The sequence below is a fragment of the Scardinius erythrophthalmus genome (genome assembly GCF_964197995.2).
Source record: "Scardinius erythrophthalmus genome assembly, chromosome: 21".
Taxonomy (NCBI): Eukaryota; Metazoa; Chordata; class Actinopteri; order Cypriniformes; family Leuciscidae; genus Scardinius; species Scardinius erythrophthalmus.
Window position 1 is genome coordinate 3,610,259 of NC_138241.1, and position 19,550 is coordinate 3,629,808.

Genomic DNA, 19,550 nt, shown 5'->3' on the forward strand with positions numbered 1-19,550 from the left:
TTGCTGTCATTGCTGCTGATTATATATACATTTAAAATAGATAGTGTTAAAGCTGGAGTGGAAATCAAGCTTAGTTCTTAGATCTTTGTTTATTTCCAAATGGTTTATGCAAAGATTTTAAGTAAAAATCGGAAATAGTATTTATTTATACTCACCCTCATTGCACTCCAAAACCGTATGGCTTTCTTTCTTTCATAGAACACAAAATAAGAAATTTTGTTACAGTTACAATGAATGGGGAATGAGGATTTCAGAACCATGTGTCGCCATATACCCCTTTATTCAGTGTATTATTCTCTGCTCTGATTGGTCAGATTGGCCCAGTCTGTTGTGATTGGTCTACCGCTAACAGCGCATGTCAGAAACAAAATGTCTGTTAATTTCAGCTTTTCTTCAGCGCTTAATACACAGTAGGCGTGTTTACATTACAGATTTGTGCAAAACTTTTGTGTTTTTTTCTAAACAAAAAACTATTGCGAAATGACTGCGTTTCCATTAACCGATGTTATGCGACTAAAACTTCATTTTTTCATCTCGCGATCAGTAAAATCATTCCAAAATGGAGGTTTATGTACTATATCCCAGCCACTGCACTGGCCATTATTATTAATGGAAGGAGATGTATGTGTGTTTTCTAAGCATTAATGGTAAGGAACGACCCTTATACTTATACTTGAGCGGCACATATGAGGTGTTTCTGGGTGTTTCTCCCTCATATCTGCTTCGAGGTCTTGGTTGTGGCATTTCTTTGAGGTTTAGAATCCAGTATTGCTGTAATTATTTTGTCTCATAAGAATTCTTAAGAACTCTGTCTCGTATTCTGTCCAAACACACCGCGTCATCTACGTCAGGTGACCTGTAAATGCGCAAAAACTGTTTCCATTGCAGTTTTGTGAAAATTACGTGTTTCCATTGAGCGTATTTTCAATTCGCAATTTTAATTTGCGCAATTTGTATGGGATTAGAAACGCGGCTAGTGATATGAACAGGAATGATGGTGTCGGTTTATCCGTATCTCATCGAGTCTCATCCTTTTGAAGTGCAGCAAAGTGGATTCGCGGTGCAGAAAATGTCGTCTTCTCGACGTGAACAACATGACAGTGTTTGAGGGCGAAGCAAAAAAGATGCTGTTCACGGGCAGCCAATGAAGACCAGGGGCTGGCATTATGCAAATGTGTTACATTGTTACATAGGTTTGTAACAGGAAGTGAGACTGGAGTTATTGCTGACTCGTTTCAGCAGTTCAGAATCGAGACTTACTTTTAGGAGACAATAACTTTATTTGTCGTGCAGTTTGATCTTTGAAACTTTGCAGACCTTTTGCATTCTCAAACAGCAGCTATATTACACACTAAGGTAAAGGTAATGGGGAACTTTAAGTTCAATGAAAATATGTGGGGGTTGTTAACTTTCCCCAAACATTTTCAGTAATTATTCATGTTTTACCTTCCACAGATTAAGTACATTATATATATATATATATATATATATATATATATATACATATATATTTCTTCTTTTTTTGAGTTTGAAAGCCTCAGGTCCCATGGATGATCAAAGGATCTCATTTATATCAAAGGAAAACGAAACACAAAATCTCTTCTGCTCTGACTTAAATGAATGCAATTCATATACATACAGTACTGTAAAACACATCATGAAGGCCTTTGTCAAGTGAAATGAGTGTGCCTTTTCACATTTAAGCAATGGATGAAATTAGGTTTAATTGAGAAACATTAAAATATATTGAAAACAAGTCCATAAGAAATCCATTTGAAAAGGTTTTATAAGGTCTTGCAACATTCAATTAGTAGAATGTTCAAGAAAGGGGAAGTAATTAAGTATAAGTGGAAATAATGGATTCTGATTAGTCAGTATAGCATTCCTGCTGAGATAAAATGTCCATCAATGCCTAAAACTCCCTTTATCTACAAACTCCCTTCTGCATTTACTTACAGAATGCCATGTGCAACTGACTGATTCTGCAACTGATTCTCTCTTCTACAGATGAAATCTACCCTAAAGTGTACCACACCTGCTTCTTTATTGTCACTTATTTTGCTCCATTATGTTTGATGGTCCTGGCGTACATTCAGATCTGCCATAAACTCTGGTGTCAGCAGGTATGTACGCTTTCTTGACTTGTTAACACATCATAGCTCAACAGCATTTGAACTGTTTATAAATGACAGCATTTTTCTGTATATTCTGTAAGCGTATGAGCTGCACAATTTCCCTTTTTTAGCGCAATTTTCCACCGGACAAAATTGCGATGGTTAACTCAGGATTTCTGTTCTGTGCGTCTGTGCGCACCAATCTTGCACTTCTATCTACTCCTCAACCAGACCACCTAGAGACTTCGGGTTTTCGGCATTATGTTAAGGAAGGTCTAATCTCGGGAACGCACAAAAAAAATCCAGGAAAAGATTTACTATCTCTTAGTGTTGTGATCCCATGAGGTGAGAAAATTGCGCTAAAACACCAAGTTTTTATTACTTGTTTAATGTGGTAAACATGTTAACAGTTTAACAGTATTTTACTGTAAAATCACAAGAAATGTCCTGTTAGATCTATTACAGTTTTTGGTTACGCTTTATTTTATGGTGTCTTTGTTACAGTGTAATTATACATTTAAGTACTGAGTAATATTAACCAAGTACATGTACTTTCTAAAAGGTTAGGATTAGGTCTGCTGTAGGGTTAGTTGGATGTAATTATGCAGAATACATGTAACAAATGTAACAATGACCCTGTAAAATGAAGTGTCACCCAGTTTTCCCCCGTATACAGTAAGGGAACCTATTATTAACCAATTACACAGCTAACAGGGAACGCTCTCAGAACTTCCCTAACGTTCTGTCAAGATTTTCTCAAAGTTATGAACAAACGTTCTCCCAGTAACGTTAAAAGAACGCTTGTTAAAGGTCATCTGGTCTTTCACAATGTTCTCAAAACTTTAGCACAAAAACATTCTTTAAACATTATTCATGGAACATTTATTTATTTATTTATTTTGATACTGAGGGCCCTATTTTAACGATCTGAAACGCAAGTATCAAGTGCGAAACGCAAGCAACTTTGTGGGCGGGTCTCGGGCGCTGTTGCAATTATACCGGCGGGATAAATTACTCTTGCGCCCGACGCGAAGCTTGTTCCATGGCGGATTGCTATTATAACGGCGTATTTGCCAGGAGCGATTCATTTGCCGAGGAGACAGACGTTCTCGTCAGGGCCGTAAAACAAAGAGAAGTGACATTGGGGATGGAGAAACACACCCAAATTAGCTTCGGTTAAACAGGCGTATGAAATTTGGGTAAATGTGTAAGCTAGATTTATGCCTATTTTTTTTTTCACATCTTCATGGACACAACAATGATTTCCCTCGTGTGTTTTTTTTTTTTCCTTGTAATAATGTATGGTTTTATAAAAATGAGAACTGCTGTGTCTGTGTGTAGATGAGATAAGCAAAGTGTATGAGCATTGTGCACACACTACATTGATTATGGCCAAGCATGCGCCCTTAAAATAGCTTATGAATAACATGCGCAACGCACCACTGACTTTAGACAAGGTTTCTCCTGGTCAGTGGCACAATTGTTTTCATGACTTAAGCGATTATCGCACTGTACGATTTAATATAGTCCTTTACGATTGTTGCTTGTCAGACTGAACGAACATGATCATCGCTGTAAGTCATGTCACACTGTAAGATCTCAGTTGTCATTAATGTCAGACTGTAAGACAGTCGAGACGCGAAAATTCGTGCAGAGTTTTACATCATCATCCATGACACCTACATTCACAGTTCGGTGACGGTGAGCTGCGTTACACACGGGATTGAAATGCTGTCTACAAAGAAATCTCTAATGTTAATTTTGGTCATGAAGCCATTATTTCTTTCTCTGTCTTGAAGAACAAAGACAATCTGACATTCATCGTAGGAGAAGTCACAATGCAGGACTGTGAACCAAATCTTTTGACTGCCAAAAATGCAGGTCAAATTTAATCATTAATTGAAGCAACGATCAAAGACTTCAGATTTTAGCCTAGGATCAGAGGAATCTTTTAGGATTTGCAGATATTGTCTCAGACAGCCAAATCATGGCCAGTATGCACCTGGCTTTAATTGCAAAGCTAGCAAAAACAATCTTAGAACATATTTCTGTTGGCTGGGTAACAGGTTTTTACTGTAGCATTTTAACAGTTAAAATGAGAATTATTTTCCATCCCTGAGCAGATTCCCGGGACGTCGTCGGTGCTTCAGAGGAAGTGGAAGTCTCTGCAGTGTTCAGCTCACGCCGTGGGCTCGAGAGAATCGGTGAAGGTGAGGACCAGCACCGTCTCAGCGGAGATCAAACAGGTGAAAGCCCGCCGGAAGACGGCCCGCATGCTGATGGTGGTGCTGTTTGTGTTCGCGCTCTGTTACCTGCCCATCAGTGTCCTCAACATCATGAAGAGGTAAGAGCCTACGCCTCCTCTGTCTCTGTGTGTGACGCTCAACTACGGCTCATCTCAAGAACACGTCTGGCTAACAAGGTTAAAAAAACAGGACATTATATTTAGCATAATGACAATGAAGCTTGTTTTAAGGACCATTAAAGTTTTCTTTTTTATCGTGATGTTATTCTAATACCAGTTAATGGCTTTTTGAGAGGGTTTATTGTGATTCTCATTGTTCTCAACTGTGATCCACATTTTTTAAAAATAATTTTTAGATCAGCATATAAAAGGCACACTATCATGAGTTAAAAATACCTAATTTAACTAATAATATATTTATCGTTTGGGTCACACTTTATATTAGGTGTCTTTACTATGTACTTCATCAACAAAATAATAATAATAATAATGTTTACATACAAAGTGCTTCTTGCGTTGATGTATTGTAAAACACTTGTGCTGCTATTGAGCTGATACAGGTAAGGTTAGGACAGGGTTGCTGGTATGGGTAGCTTTAAGGGTTTAAGGGTGGGTTAAGATGTAAGGAAAAGTCAAGAGTAAAATTATAGATGCAATTACAGCTTTTAAATGTGGTAATTGGTACATTGTAATTAAAGACTCTTAATATAAAGTTCATTGTTGGTCATGAAAATAATGTCAAAATGAATGGATGGATGGATGGATGGATATGGATTATCCTAAAATTGACTTCATTTTCTTTATGCAAATGATTTTTCTTTGTCCTTTTCATTTTGGGGTAAAATTTGCCCTAGGCATGTTTTTGTGAGATTCAATCCTCTACACTTTGGTTAGAAAGTATTTGAAAAACAAATTTGTATGTATGTCCTATGTATGTATATGTATGTATGTATGTATGTATGTATGTGTGTATATATATATATACTTATAGACTTAACTCTGTAGGATAATGTGTATCATGCCTTGCAAAGTTTGGCATTTGGTTAACTCAACAGTAAACATTCTGTCATCGAAAAAAAAAAGAGCTATATTTATATATATATTTTTTAAATGTCTTATGGTAGTATAATACATTGTTATGAGTAATGTGAGCCGTTGTTAAAGGCATGAGACAGACTGCTGAGATTATGGGCCCTATTTTAACGATCTGAAACGCAAGTGTCAAAGCGCAAAGCACAAGTAACTTTGTGGGCGGGTCTTGGCGCTGTTGCTATTTTCCCGGCGGGATAAATGACTCTTGCGCCAGGCGCAAATCTAAAATGGGTTGGTCTGAAGTAGCTTCATTATTCATAGGTGTGGTTTGGGCGTAACGTGAAATAAACCAATCAGAGCGTCATCTCACATCCCCTTTAAGAGCAGGCGCGCTTGTTCCATGGCGGATTCCTATTATAACGGCGGATTTGCCAGGCGCGCGCCAGGAGCGGTTCACAGCCAAGGAGAGCAGCGCTCTCGTCAGGGACGTTGGGGATGGAGAAACCCACCCAAATTAACTTCGGTTAAAAAGGCGTATGATAATTTGGGTAAATGTGTAAGCTAGATGTATGCTTTTATAATAAATTGTCTATCTATCTATCTATCTATCTATCTATCTATCTATCTATCTATCTATCTATCTATCTATCTATCTACCTATCTACCTATCTATCTATCTATCTATCTATCTATCTATCTATCTATCTATCTATCTATCTATCTATCTATCTATCTATCTATTTATCTATCTATCTATCTATTGTAATAATGTATGATTTGCAAAAATGAAAACTGCTGCTTCTGTGTAGATGAGAGAATCAAAGTGTATGCGCGTTGTGCACACGCTACATTGATTATGGCCAAGCATGCGCCCTTAAAATAGCATATGAATAACATGCGCAACGTGCCACTGACTTTAAACTATTTTTTCCTGGTTAGTGGCGCAATTGTTTTCTAAACCTGCAAAATAGCATGAAGGAACGTTTGCGCTGAACCGCCCAATGAGCGCAAGTTCATTCCCTAGTTTAGCGACGTGCTTCTGTGGAGGGAAAAGCGCGCTTTGCGCGGGTGCAATATAGGAATGATACATGCGTCGGTGTACAAAGTCAATTGCGCTGGGTGCAAGATAGGGCCCATGATCTGTTAATTATGCGGCCCTTCGGAGTTCTGTTCAAACCAAGAATCTGTAATGAATTTTCCTCTAGTAATGTTTTAGTAGTAATTCAAAAAATGAATATAGCTCTTCGTAACTAGATTTTTGCATTGAAGAAAAAGAACACAAATGAAAACCACAACTTAAAGACGATAACCAACAGAGACAGAGAAGTAGAAGGGTTTTTATCACAGGGTGTATTTTGCGATACTGATGATTCTGACTGTACTTTGAATTTATGCAATATTTATGCTAAGAAATTGATTTGAAATGATTTTATAACATTTTATAAAGACGAAGCGTTGGTGTAAAGCGTTGTATAAAGGCAACCAGTTGGTGTTTGTTCAGCAATAATGACATAATGCAAACTATCTTGTTTATTACACGTCTACTTTGAGTCAGCTGAATTAGTTGAGTTCAAATATTTTATTTTGTAGATAAGTCCGTTAAACAAAGTATTTTCCCCTAACTAGTTTAAGCTGCTTTCCAGACTGCATGTGTTGAGCTGAAATGAAGGCAGCAAATAAAATACATTTAATAAATTGTTCAAATAAAATCTGCTTCTTCTAAGCTTTGTTAGAGGAGAGTCCCACTGTATTTAAAATATGTGCTTTATTTATTCAAAATGTTTTGTTTTTGATAGTTGCATTATGTTTACATGGAAGTTTGTTTCCGCCACAGAATAAAACATTTTAAAAGATAATTGCGACTTTTTATCTCACATTGCAAATTTACATCTCGTAATTCTGACTTTATTTCTCAGAATTGCAAGATATAAAGTTAGAATTGCCAGAAATAAACTCACAATTGCGCATTATAGTCCAATTCCAAGGGAAAAAAAGACTGACTTTCTCACAATTCTTTCACAACTTTACTAACTTTATAACACACAATTGCGACTTTATATCACGCAATTCTGACTTTATAACTCGCAATTGCGACTTTATATAATGCAATTGTGACTTTATATCACACAATTGTGACTTTATCATCAAGCAATTCTGATTAAAAAAGTCAGAATTGCGAGATGAAAGAAAAAAAAGCCCGAATTGTGAGATAAAAAGTCGCAATCACCTTTTTCTTTTTTTATTCTGTGGCGGAAACAAGCTTTCCATACGTTTATGTCTATCTGTTATCCGCAGAGTATTTGGCGTTTTCAAGAACACAGACAACAGAGAGACTGTCTACGCCTGGTTCACCTTCTCACACTGGCTGATATACGCCAACAGTGCTGCCAATCCAATCATCTACAATTTCCTCAGCGGTGAGTCTTTAACACGTTCAGCTACATCAGAGGTCTCCACGTCTGGTTCTGGAGACTCAACGTCACTGCACTGCATATTATGAGTGTCTTCCTTCTTTACACACCAGATTCAAATCCTCATCTTGTTAGCAGCCAGAGAGCTGGTGTGTCACATCAGAGATATATTCAGTGTAGATGACCCGAGTTCAGGACCACTGCGCTGTATGTGTTTCCTCCCTCTGCTGGTCACATTCAGGCATTACACCTGTCATTCCCTTCACTGCCTGCAAACACACACAGACTTCAAAGCTTTGAGATGCCGTTCGCCCTCCGGAAACATCCTGTACCTTTTCATTCATAACGAGCACACTAATTATTATTTCTTCAGCAGCACTGCAATATTCTCTTTGTGCCGCTATGATAACTGAGTAGGCTACATCATTACCTGGTCAACAACTGAAAATAAATTAATCCGTTTAATTCCACCAGTCACCTTGGGACCAACATTTTTATTTTGGATTTTGAAAGGTCTAAAAAGAGCATTTGATGTTTTTAAAAAGCAGAATATAAAATACACTGCCAGAAAAAAAGTGCAAAAATTGTATATTTATGGTGCAACAGCTTGTCATCACTCATGCACACATAAGTTAACATACCTTGAATGTGATTAAAAGCCTGATATAGCTACTCAGAGCTTTCATTCTTCACTTAGAGGTAAAAGAAGTTGGAAATACCTTTTCAGCGATATAACACCCAGACGCTGCTGAAAGTGACGTTTAGATGAATATGTAAATATGTGCTCCGCTTTCCTCTCGATAAGAAAATACACACACAACAAAACTGACAGCGGTGAGGAAACATCAGTCCATAAATCCTCTGATCATAGAGATGTGGATATGTTTACAGCAGCTCTATCATATCCACAGATGAGGTGATTAACAGTTATGATACTTTGAATATAAATATATTTGAGATTGAGACTATAGACTATATAGATCTGGCAATGTGAAAAATTAGCCTACAGGCTTTCATAGACAACCTAGGAAGTCGGGGAAGGTCTCGGTTTTTAATTTTCTTTACAAGCTGTTCACACGATGGCAATAAAAAAAAGTGATTAATATATTAACATATTTTACATATATCCCCTTTTTAATTTGAATTAAACTGTTCATTGTTAGTTCATGTCAGCTGAGGTCCATAAATAATATCAACAGATACTAGCACATGCTGTAATTAACATTAGATAATAAATGCTTTAGAATAACGTATCAGTGTTAGTTCGAGTTAACAAACGGAACCGTATTTAAATCAGATCTTGTTTTCTCGCAGGTAAATTTCGAGAGGAGTTTAAAGCGGCGTTCATCTGTCATTGCTCCGGTGGAGACGAGATACCGAAGGAGAGAGTCAGAGCGAGAACCAGTACAGACAGCCGCAAATCCCTGTCTACGCAAGTCCACAACTTCGACAACATCTCCAGGATATCAGACCAGGCTGTGTAGATCAGTGTGGGAAGGGTTTTCTGGGAGAATCCTGTGGGAGCCACTTCACCAGTCACGACCACCAGACCAGAGGAACAGCATGTTTCGACCTGCGAGGCTTATGGGTGGAAGGATTGAATGGACATAATAACCTCAGTGAATTACACACACTTTTTGAAAATGACATTGTGTCTTGCGTAAGCGCACATGAACCTTCAGTGGAATTGATATTTTTACCCTGTGAGCAAAGAGGTTATTTTTCAGCTCACTGCTCGAATGGACGGGCAGACACAGGTGAAAATAATGACATGTCTCCAAAACACAACGAGACTGCGTTCAACTCGAGACTGAAAGACAATGATGATAGAAGGGAAGAAAATATTTTCAGTGTTAAAATAACATTTCCTATCCAATCTAATGCAGAGAGATGATGGTAAGCGATCTCTCTGAAAACACTCGGCTCCACTGATACACCGCTCTGTTTGTTTGAGCATCAAATGATTCGGGTTTGAAAACACATTATTTTTGCATGCATAAACCGCTTCAAGTACTTTTGAACAAAATTGATGTATATTTATTTTTATTCCATGTTTAAACAATGCACAGTTTGACATTTGTAATGTTTCTCTAAGAATGCTGTTTTGGGTTATGTTTTTATCTCAGGAACAGCTCAATAAGGTTTCATTTATAAGTTAACTACATTAGTTAACATGAACTAACATGAATTAATATTTATTAATAATGTAAATTTCAACATTTACTAATACATTTTTAAAATAAAAAGTTAACATAAGTTAATACACTAACATGAACAAACAAAAAAATATTTATATTAACTAACATTAACAAAATATTAATAAATGATGCAAAAAAAATGCTAATTGATAGTTTATTTTAGCTAATGCATTAACTAATGAGACCTTATTGTAAAGTGTTACCGTTTACTCTAATTTGATCCCACTTGGGTATTAAAAAAAAAAGTAAGAATGTTTTGAATGTTCTCTTTAATGTGCATTTCACAAGTGTTTGCAGATACGTCTGTTTTATTTCTAATGATAGGCATCTCTGTTGTGTGTTTTAGAACATTTATTTCTATGGAGCTGTATTGACGTTCTGCACAGTCCAGCAGTAATTATTTGCTCTGAGTGTTTGCTTTGTTGGATCAGGAAGCCTGGAGCTCTAACTGTTTATTTGACTATTATTAGTTTGATGATTACAGAGTAATAAAGCGGGACAATGGCACGACAATGCATCTTTGTTCAAGTGTGACAGATGTCACGAGAACCAACAGGTGAACAGCAGAGAACTACTTACTGCATGATGTCTCTCAGGTGCTTGCTTTGAGATCCTGTGTTATCTATTAAAAGTGTCTACTTGCTGCTACTTATAAGTACTTTAAGTAAATGCATTGAGTGTGTTAATGTGTTTGAAATTATGTTTGGAGATAAAGATTCCAATTTTACTTAAATACACTACTAAGCCATTCGTCATTATCTTTTTGTTAGCACATAAGTGAATCTCACACATGCTGACTTTTAAACGTCTTTGGGCAGAAAAATGTGAATTACTTTGGTCTATGTTTGCACAATCCAAAAATAAAGAAGTAAACAATAACAACTCTTATGTTCTATATGTTTTGCCAGCAGTAACTAGCATTGAAATATGTGATGGTTTGAGCTGGCATTTCTGGGTGTCCCTAACCCTAACCTGTTCTGTCTAGTCTGCACCTGTTCTCATTAGTCCCTGATTAGTTTATCTTTCTCCACCTGTGTCTAGTTAGTGTCCTCATTTCCTCCTGTGTATTTATACTCCCTGTTCTGTTCAGTCCCTTGTCGGTTCTCGTTAATGTTAGATGTGGTTGTGTATGTCCCGCCTGAACTCATCAAGTAAAGTTTGTGTTTAACCCGGATCTCCATCTTGTGCCTTCAACTACCACCACACCGTTACAGTCTGGTCATATTTGTCATTAAATGTACTATTTTTATTATTTTTTTTACTTCAAAATAGACTAAATACAGTACGTCATCAGGTAGACTCAATACATCATCAATCCTCCTTCCGAAACATTTTTTTGTCTTACCCGTGTTTTTGTCTTAATTGCGACTTTCTTTCTCGCAATTCTGACTTTATTTTTCGCAATTGTTGGTTTACATCCCGCAATTCTGACTTAATATCTCGCAATTCGAATTCTGTCAGGACCACGACCGTCAAATACGATTGACAATTAGCATTCAGTTTGGATTGGCGGTATGGTTCCGTTCTGGGCGAGAACTCCCTGCGCATCCATGCAGCCTAGCATGAATAAGAGCAGGGAGAGCAGCAATAAACCCCTAAAACAAAACCATATGCCAATATCCCCCAAACCCAACTGACAGCGCAATCTGGATGCTTTTGTAGTTACCTGAGTTGAGCCAAGGCAACAAGCATGTTGCCAATACTTGAAAAGCTTGAGCAACGGCATGTTACCAACAATACCGGAAAGCCTTAAGCAACAAGTATGTTGCCCTTACCTAGATGACCTAAACGAGTATGTTGCCAATACCCATATAAGCCATAGCAACAAGCATGTTGTCAATACCCGAAATGCTTAGCAGTAAACATGCATATTGCATTAATTGCAATGAATGACATACCACCTGAAATGAAGAAGTGAAAATTGAGATATCAAAATGAATCAGCTGCTTGCTTGTTGTATATTCACAGTCCAGTTCCAGTTTCTTTGAGTGACGTCTGAGAGCTAGAGATTAGAGATGGAGATTTCCTTTTCAATTATCTTTTTCACTGTAAATAAGTACTGAAATACACAATACTGAAGTAATCCTAGTTGAGACTTCCGGTTCACATAGAATTAGCAACACATGTCATTAATACAGCTGGATGGTCATTAATACAAATATGTAGGTTTGAATAAATTCCAATCACTAGACAAGTTATTTGTTGACGTGTACTGTGTACACAGTCACCTGTCAATGACGTCATAACCTTGTTATACTTGGTTGTAGTTTACTTCTGTTGTATCCACCTTTTTTGTTATTTATTTTTTACACACTACCCCCACCACGACTGAGGCTGATAGAATGGTTACATCCTGATGTTAGCGTCATATGTTGAGCACTATAGATCCAATCTTATGGGGGAAGCATCACCCCACATCGAGTCCTGTGTCAATAATGCAGCGATGCGAGCAGCAATGCAGACTGAGGCCACTTCCAAATCAGGCAACTTATGATCAATGTGGCAAATCTCGTGTTCAAGTTTAAGATGAATCTGAGGTGAAATCCTTGTGGGGATCAAATTCCTCTTGCAAAATTCCCGATTGCACGATTCCTTGTGAGATGATGTTGTTTGCCTGCCGAATTTCGCCATTTAATTAGCCCCTGAGAAACCGATAGCTGCTGATAATACTGAATGAGCTTATACCTGTATCTGTATACAGTGATAGGCATCGTATTCCTATAGGTAGATGTGGATCAGCTGAGAGTCACTGATGCGAGCTTGACTAACGTGACCTGCCAGAACTAACGCTATTTGTGAGATAAAAAGTCGCAACTATCTTTTAAATTGTTTTATTCCATGGCAGAAACAAGCTTCCATAATGGTAGGCCTATTATAAGTGTTTATATTTTAGAAATTGCGTACATACGTCACTCGTCCATGCGTGTCTCGTCATATCTGTAAATAGAGTAAGTTGCTCCGGCTGCTTTGACGCATGAGTGTCAGAGGTTAGTATGTGTGTGTGTGTGTGTGTGTGGTGTGGGAGCAGCAGAGGTTAGTTAAGTGTGTGTGTGTCTGGTGTGGGAGCTGCAGAGGTTAGTTGTTACAACAAGAGAGAAATGTTGACATGGATAAATCTCCAACCTCCAGAGAATCACCCATTTATAACAAACGCCGAACAGAGGAGAGACTACTGGAGAAAAGAGAACGAGATAAAACTAGTAATAAAACAAGAATCAACATCAGCTTGACTTTTCAGAGATGGAGAACTGAGAGATTTGGGAGATGATTATGTGTTTATTACTCAGCAGGGGAGTAGAGCATTATCTATTGTAAACATCATTTCATTATGGTTGTTGTTACGCAGTGGTGGAATTTATTTTCAAGGAAGTACCGCATCTATTAATGGGTAAAACTACAGTGACGTTTCCAGCTATCAGCTTGAGATCCTTTCCATCCAAATTGGTTATACCTCTTCAGGTCAGGGTTAGGGTAAGGTGAGCCTAGTAGTGAATGTTTTATGAGCAGTAGGATAACCACATTCATCTGCAGTCACGCAGAGACGAAGCACAACCAAAACAGTGTTCTTCTGCAAAATGAATGCTGTTTTGTATTTTAAAGGGGACCTATTATGCAAAATTCACTTTTGCATGTTGTTTTAACACTGATGTGTGTCCATAGTGTGTGTAAACGACCAGCATATAATGCTAAAAGTCCAACCACTTTTTTATATTCTCCATAAATCAGAAGCAGTGTCTGAAAATACTCTGTTCCAGATTTTCCCTTACTGTGATGTCACAGTAAGAACAAGCTAAAATTTTACAGACACATTCTGGGGACACCATAGAGTTATATTACACATTGTAAAAATGGGCATAATAGGTCCACTTTAACCTCAATAATGTAGCTTTAATATAGATCATTCAGAGCTGTAATTGTACTTTATGCTTCAGATGTAGTCATACTGTCACAGTGTGGTGTAGGCAGAAGAAGACGAAGAGGAGTCAAAAGTTCTAATACAAACTTTTACTCACAATATAACTCAAACAGGTACAGACAGGCAGAAGGTACACACACACTTAATACAACGGAGATCAGACAATGAACAAGACAAAACACACGGCTTAAATACATGGGGAAACAGATCAGGGAAACGAGACACAAGTGACAAGACTAACGAGGTAACAGGTGAGACAGATGAACTAATGAGGGTTGCCATGGAAACAAATGAGCGGCGGAAAAACAGAACAAAGGAAGACATGTGACTAATGAAAGTACAAACAAACACTGACACGTGACAGTACTCCCCCCTCCCAGTAGGCGCGTCCTCAGGAACAGACGAGATGCAGCCAGAGGAGTGTAGTCCCGAGGCGAGGGCAGGGCGACAAACGACAAAGGCAAAGCCGGAGGGACGAGGGAGCCCGGCGGAGCTGGTGGACTGATGGGCCACGGTGGAGATGATGGAGGCAGGAGCCAAGTTGAGCTGATGGATCGGTGGGCCGAGGTTGAGTCCTGGTCGCGGAGGTTGGAGGCGGAGACTGGGGATCCACCGACCAAGCTGGAAGCTACAGGCTGGCAGGCCCACGGCGACCCCACCTCTCCGAAAGTGGTTTGAGGAGCTGAGGGGCTGACAGGCAGTGGCGGAAGAAGGGTTGAGAGGTGGTATATGGGAGGAGGTGGGAGAGGGAGGATGGGTGGGAATTCAGGAACCGGCTCAGGCTCAGGTTCTTGAACAGATTCCGGCTTGGGAACAGACTCAGGCTCAGATACAGACTCAGGCTCAGGCTCGGGAACAGATTCAGGCTCAGGCTCGGGAACAGGTTCAGGAACAGATTCAAATACAGGCTCGGGGACAGAAGACTCTGGACGGGCGGTCTCGATGGGATGAGACTCTGGAACAGGGACAGGAACAGGTCTGGGGATATGGACAGTCCTTGGGGCAGGAACAGGTCTGGGAACAGAACGGGGGGACAGGAACAGGTATTGGCGTGGCGGCGGTCATCCTGGCTGAGGGCTCAGGCGGTGAGGTGGTGGCCATCTTGGCTGAGGGCACAAGCGGTGAAGCGGCGGCCATCTTAGCTGAGGGCTTAGGCGGCGAGGAGGCGAGGAGGCGGACATATTGGCTGAGGGCTCAGGGCTCAAGCGGTGAGGCGGCGACCATCTTGGCTGAAGACGAGGACTCAGGCATGGCGGGCTTTACGTGAAGAAGCTCAGGCTGGTCAGGCATGACGTGAAGATCAGGCTGGTCAGGCATGACGTGAAAAAGCCTTGGGTCTGGCTGTGTTCTGGATCGAGGCACGACCCTCTCCAGACACTGGATGACGGTCTCCCCCAGTCCAGTCCGGTGGTGTCTGGGAGGTCGATTGGATGGTTGAATGTGGCCCCGATCCGGAACAAGGTGCTCAGGCTCACGTCTTCGAGGGTGCTAGTGATTGCAAGGTGACAAATGTCCTTGACAAATGAAAAAAAGTTTTGGCTCTCCTGAGCCATGACTATCATTTTAACCCTATCGTCCATTTTAGGCGGTCCGATCTTCTGTCACGGTGTGGTGCAGGCAGAAGAAGACAAAGGAGAATCAAAAGTTCCAATTCACACTTTTACTAACATTATAAATATTACAGGTACAAGAAGATGGGCAGAAGGTACACACACGCCTAATACAACGGAGATCAGGGGTCCATTCTTCGTACGTTGCTTAAAAACATCCAAGATCAAATGAGACATCCAAGATGATATCACCTAATCATGATCTGGCTAATTAGGTTCTTCGAACACACCTGCCGGTTATGATTAGTTTAGCTGGATTTATCTGAGATAATTGCGCGTTCATGCACTGGTTTAAAAGGGGATATGTATTGATAGTAGAAACATTGATCAGCAACGCTGCTATTGGCTGCTCACCATGACCAAATGCAGAGCAGCAGCTTTCTCCGCAGCAGAGCAAGAGTTATTGCTTGAAGGTTATGCTGAATTTGAACGCTTAATTAAAACGCCAGGGAACACCTCAAAATGTGCAAAAGCCAGGAGAGAGGGCTGGCAAAAAGTAGCAGACAAATTAAATGCGTAAGTGCTCACCATGTTATGGTTCTATCACTTATTACAGTATATATTCTTGGCTGGAGAGCATATATTGTGGAGGGCATCATGGGGGCAGCTCTTCCTCAGACCCACAGCCAGGGACCAGTAGCAGCAACACCTTCATTACTGGTAAATGAGTTTTAAATTCTCTTGCTACACTGTAAAATAATTTGTTACTGCATTAAATTAAGTAGGCCTATAATCCAAATGGCTGGTACAGTCATTTCAACTGTTAAATATTGAATAGTGATCAATTGCTTTGACTTGTGAAGGTGAAAACTGCTGAACTTAATGTAAAAATATTTTGCCATGAGTTATTGATCACATTTTTTCCTAGTGTAGTTCATTGTAATGCCATTGTGTTTTCCTCTTTTGTGCATTTTAACACAATACACCAACACTTTTACCTGTTCCCAAGAAAGTGGTGGCTGAAATATGAGCAGTAAGTGGACTTTTTCTAACTTTACTTTAAAAGGGAAGAAAATGCAACACTTTGTAATACCCATTTGTTTCCATTGCACAGGACAGTGAAGAAACCCTCTCAGATTACTGTCTTTTGGAGGAAGTACTTGTAAGTGCATAAATAACTTAATTTATAATTGTGTACATATTATTTCTGACTGCAATATGAGTTGCAAGAGGTGCACAAAGTGATACAGGGGTGGGCAGTGTAGTACTCTTCCTTTTTATTTTTGAGGCTTGTGTTAACTTTATGCAAAAATGGCACAGGGTGATACCCATACCCTATATAGTAGTCTACAACAGAAAATTTAGTATTTTGACCTGAAAAAACAGAGAACTTGACACTTTAAAGAAGAAAAAACTGGCACTAGAGATTGAGTTGCTTTAAAAGGAACTTCAGAGTAAGTGCTAATACACTTTCACACAGAGTACTATTGCTGACCTTGCATAATATCTCTTATTGCAGGCAAAAGATGACTATCACTGGCTTTTCTTGACAAAGAATAATTGAAATAAAACTCAAGGAACTAAGCATATTGTCTTATCTTTTATTATTAATTTAATGAAGGTTTTAGTTTTTTTGTGGAAAAAAAGGCATTCCACAATTCTGTCCGTGCAGCTCTGCCACTAGGTTGGTCCAAGTGCACTGGCCGGAGGTCATCAGGCTGCACCCCCACCACAGGGGTCTTCTCCTTTCTGATGGCAGCAATGTTATGGAGTATGGCACATGCAACAATAATGTCATAGGCCCTATCAGGTGCAACCCTCAGACTTTTCAGACACTGAAATCTTCCCTTTAGTTGCCCAAATGTCATTTCAACGCGTGCCCTTGTCCTGGCTAGAGCTGCACTGAAACGGGTTTGTGATCCAGGGTTTGGGTCAGAGAATAGCATCATGAAATACTGCCTGCAAGCATAGCCCCTATCACCAAGCAGGATCCCGTCGTAAGCACCTGTATAATGGAAAAATGCAGTTGTTAGGCTCAGAATAAATTTATGTGATACAGTGAGCTTGATATTAAAATTTTTCCCTTACCACATTCAAATAATGTGCATAAACATGACTCTCTGAAAATTCTGGAGTCATGCACAGATCCAGGCAATTTTGCTTCCTCATTTGTAATATAGGACATGGAGTCACAAACCATCTAAGATATTTTTAGTCAGTCAACTGCATACTTTGAATATATTCCTTTTATATATTACTAATCTGGAATATTAAGAATCGTAATAGGAACTTACATGGACATTTACACTGTGAAATCCCTTTCGGTCCACAAAATCCCCTTCATTGGGGCCTGGTGGGGCCTTAATGGGGACGTGCGTGCAGTCTATGGCACCAATCACGTTAGGGAAGCCTGAGGAACAAATACTGTAAGTCCTACTTTTTGGCTTGGTCATGTTTGCATGATCTTCATTAACAATTATAATGTACCTGCAGTGGCAAAACATTTCTGCTTCACAACCTGGGGGTCTTAAGTGGCTTGGAAATACTACAAACCCCCCTTAAAAAAAAAAAAAAAAAAACACTTGAGTGCCAGGTAAACTTTGCGAAAAGCAATTAAATACATGAGGAAATAGATCAGGGAAACGAGACACACCTGACAAGACTAACGAGGTAACAGGTGAGACAGATTAACTAATGAAGGTTGCCATGGAAACAAATGAGTTCTCATTTTTATGTCGCTTTGGATAAAAGCATCTGCTAAATCAATACATGTAAATGTAGTGAAAGTAGCTAGTAGAAAGAAGCCGTTTACATTACACGGTTTTCAAATAAAAAAGGAAAACTTTATATGCGTTTAGGCCGTTCATTTACACGACAACAGCGTTTTGGGGGCCTGAAATTGCAAACTTTTGAAAGGTTTTTGAAAACGATACGATTATAATATTTGTATAAACTACAAAACGTGAATTTGTGAAACCGATGATGTCATGCGCATGTGTATTACGTGTACAGCCTATAATTGCATAGTGTTTCTTAAAGCGATATCGCCATCTACTGGCAGCAGAATACAGTTGTTTTCGCGGATCCGTGTGAACAGGGATGCAAAGGAAAAACGTTCTGTTTTTAGTAAATTGTTGTTATGTAAACATACCCTTAGAGAAAGCAGCAAGATAAAATAGTTAGCTTAAAGGCAGGGTAGACAATTTTCCGTGTCCTGTATCACCCACTGCTGCAGATTCATTTCGCCGTTGATAGTGTTGCCATTGAAACGCATAAATCCGAGTCACGAACCACTCCGAGTATAACGTCACGGGTTTCCACCTCTTCCTGATTACAGTAGTTATGGCGTGAACGCAGCATAACCTGGTTGTTTTGGTTCAGGAGGAACTGTAAAAGGTGTTTTGGTGTTCAGTGACTGACGTTTGTCTAACTCTGCATAGCATGAAACTCACTGTAAATTTGTGATGTCTGCGCTAGCAGGTGCGCGGAGGAATGGAAATACGCACGCTGACAGGACATCAGACCGAAAGCAATGAATGAACATTTTATGGTCATATACCTTCCACAGACAATATATATATATATATATACTGTATATATTAGGGCTGTCAACCGATTAATCGCGATTAATCGCATCCAAAATAAAAGTTTGTTTTTACATAATACATGTGTGTACAGTGTATAATTATTTTCTATATATAAATACACACACATGCATGTATATATTTAAGAAATATTTGCATGTATATACTGTGTATATATATTTATATTATATATAAATATTTTATATATAAATAACACATTTTCTTAAATATATATATGCATGTGTGTGTATTTATATATAGAAAATAATTATACTCCGTACACAGACATAAATTATGTAAACACAAACTTTTATTTTGGATGTGATTAATCGCGATTAATCGTTTGACAGCCCTAGTATATATATATATATATATATATATATATATATATATATATATATATATATATATATATACCTTTTGACCAATTACAGTTTTTTACAATCACTTTGCTACTATTTTCAGAACCTTGATGTCATTTTTCACAACTCTAGACACAA

The 19,550-nt window shown here is 38.9% G+C and overlaps 1 protein-coding gene across 1 annotated transcript in view; it reads left to right on the plus strand.

The window, feature by feature from the left end:
- hcrtr2 (hypocretin (orexin) receptor 2) overlaps positions 1-10,856 on the plus strand; it is a 41,749-nt gene extending 30,893 nt beyond the window's left edge. The window contains exons 4-7 of the mRNA XM_081350893.1: positions 2,008-2,123; positions 4,238-4,458; positions 7,687-7,808; positions 9,117-10,856. Coding sequence (XP_081207019.1) covers positions 2,008-2,123; positions 4,238-4,458; positions 7,687-7,808; positions 9,117-9,286 — 629 coding nt within the window. The 3' untranslated portion in view covers positions 9,287-10,856. The remainder of the gene's footprint in view (positions 1-2,007; positions 2,124-4,237; positions 4,459-7,686; positions 7,809-9,116) is intronic.
- The last annotated feature ends 8,694 nt before the right edge of the window (positions 10,857-19,550 follow it).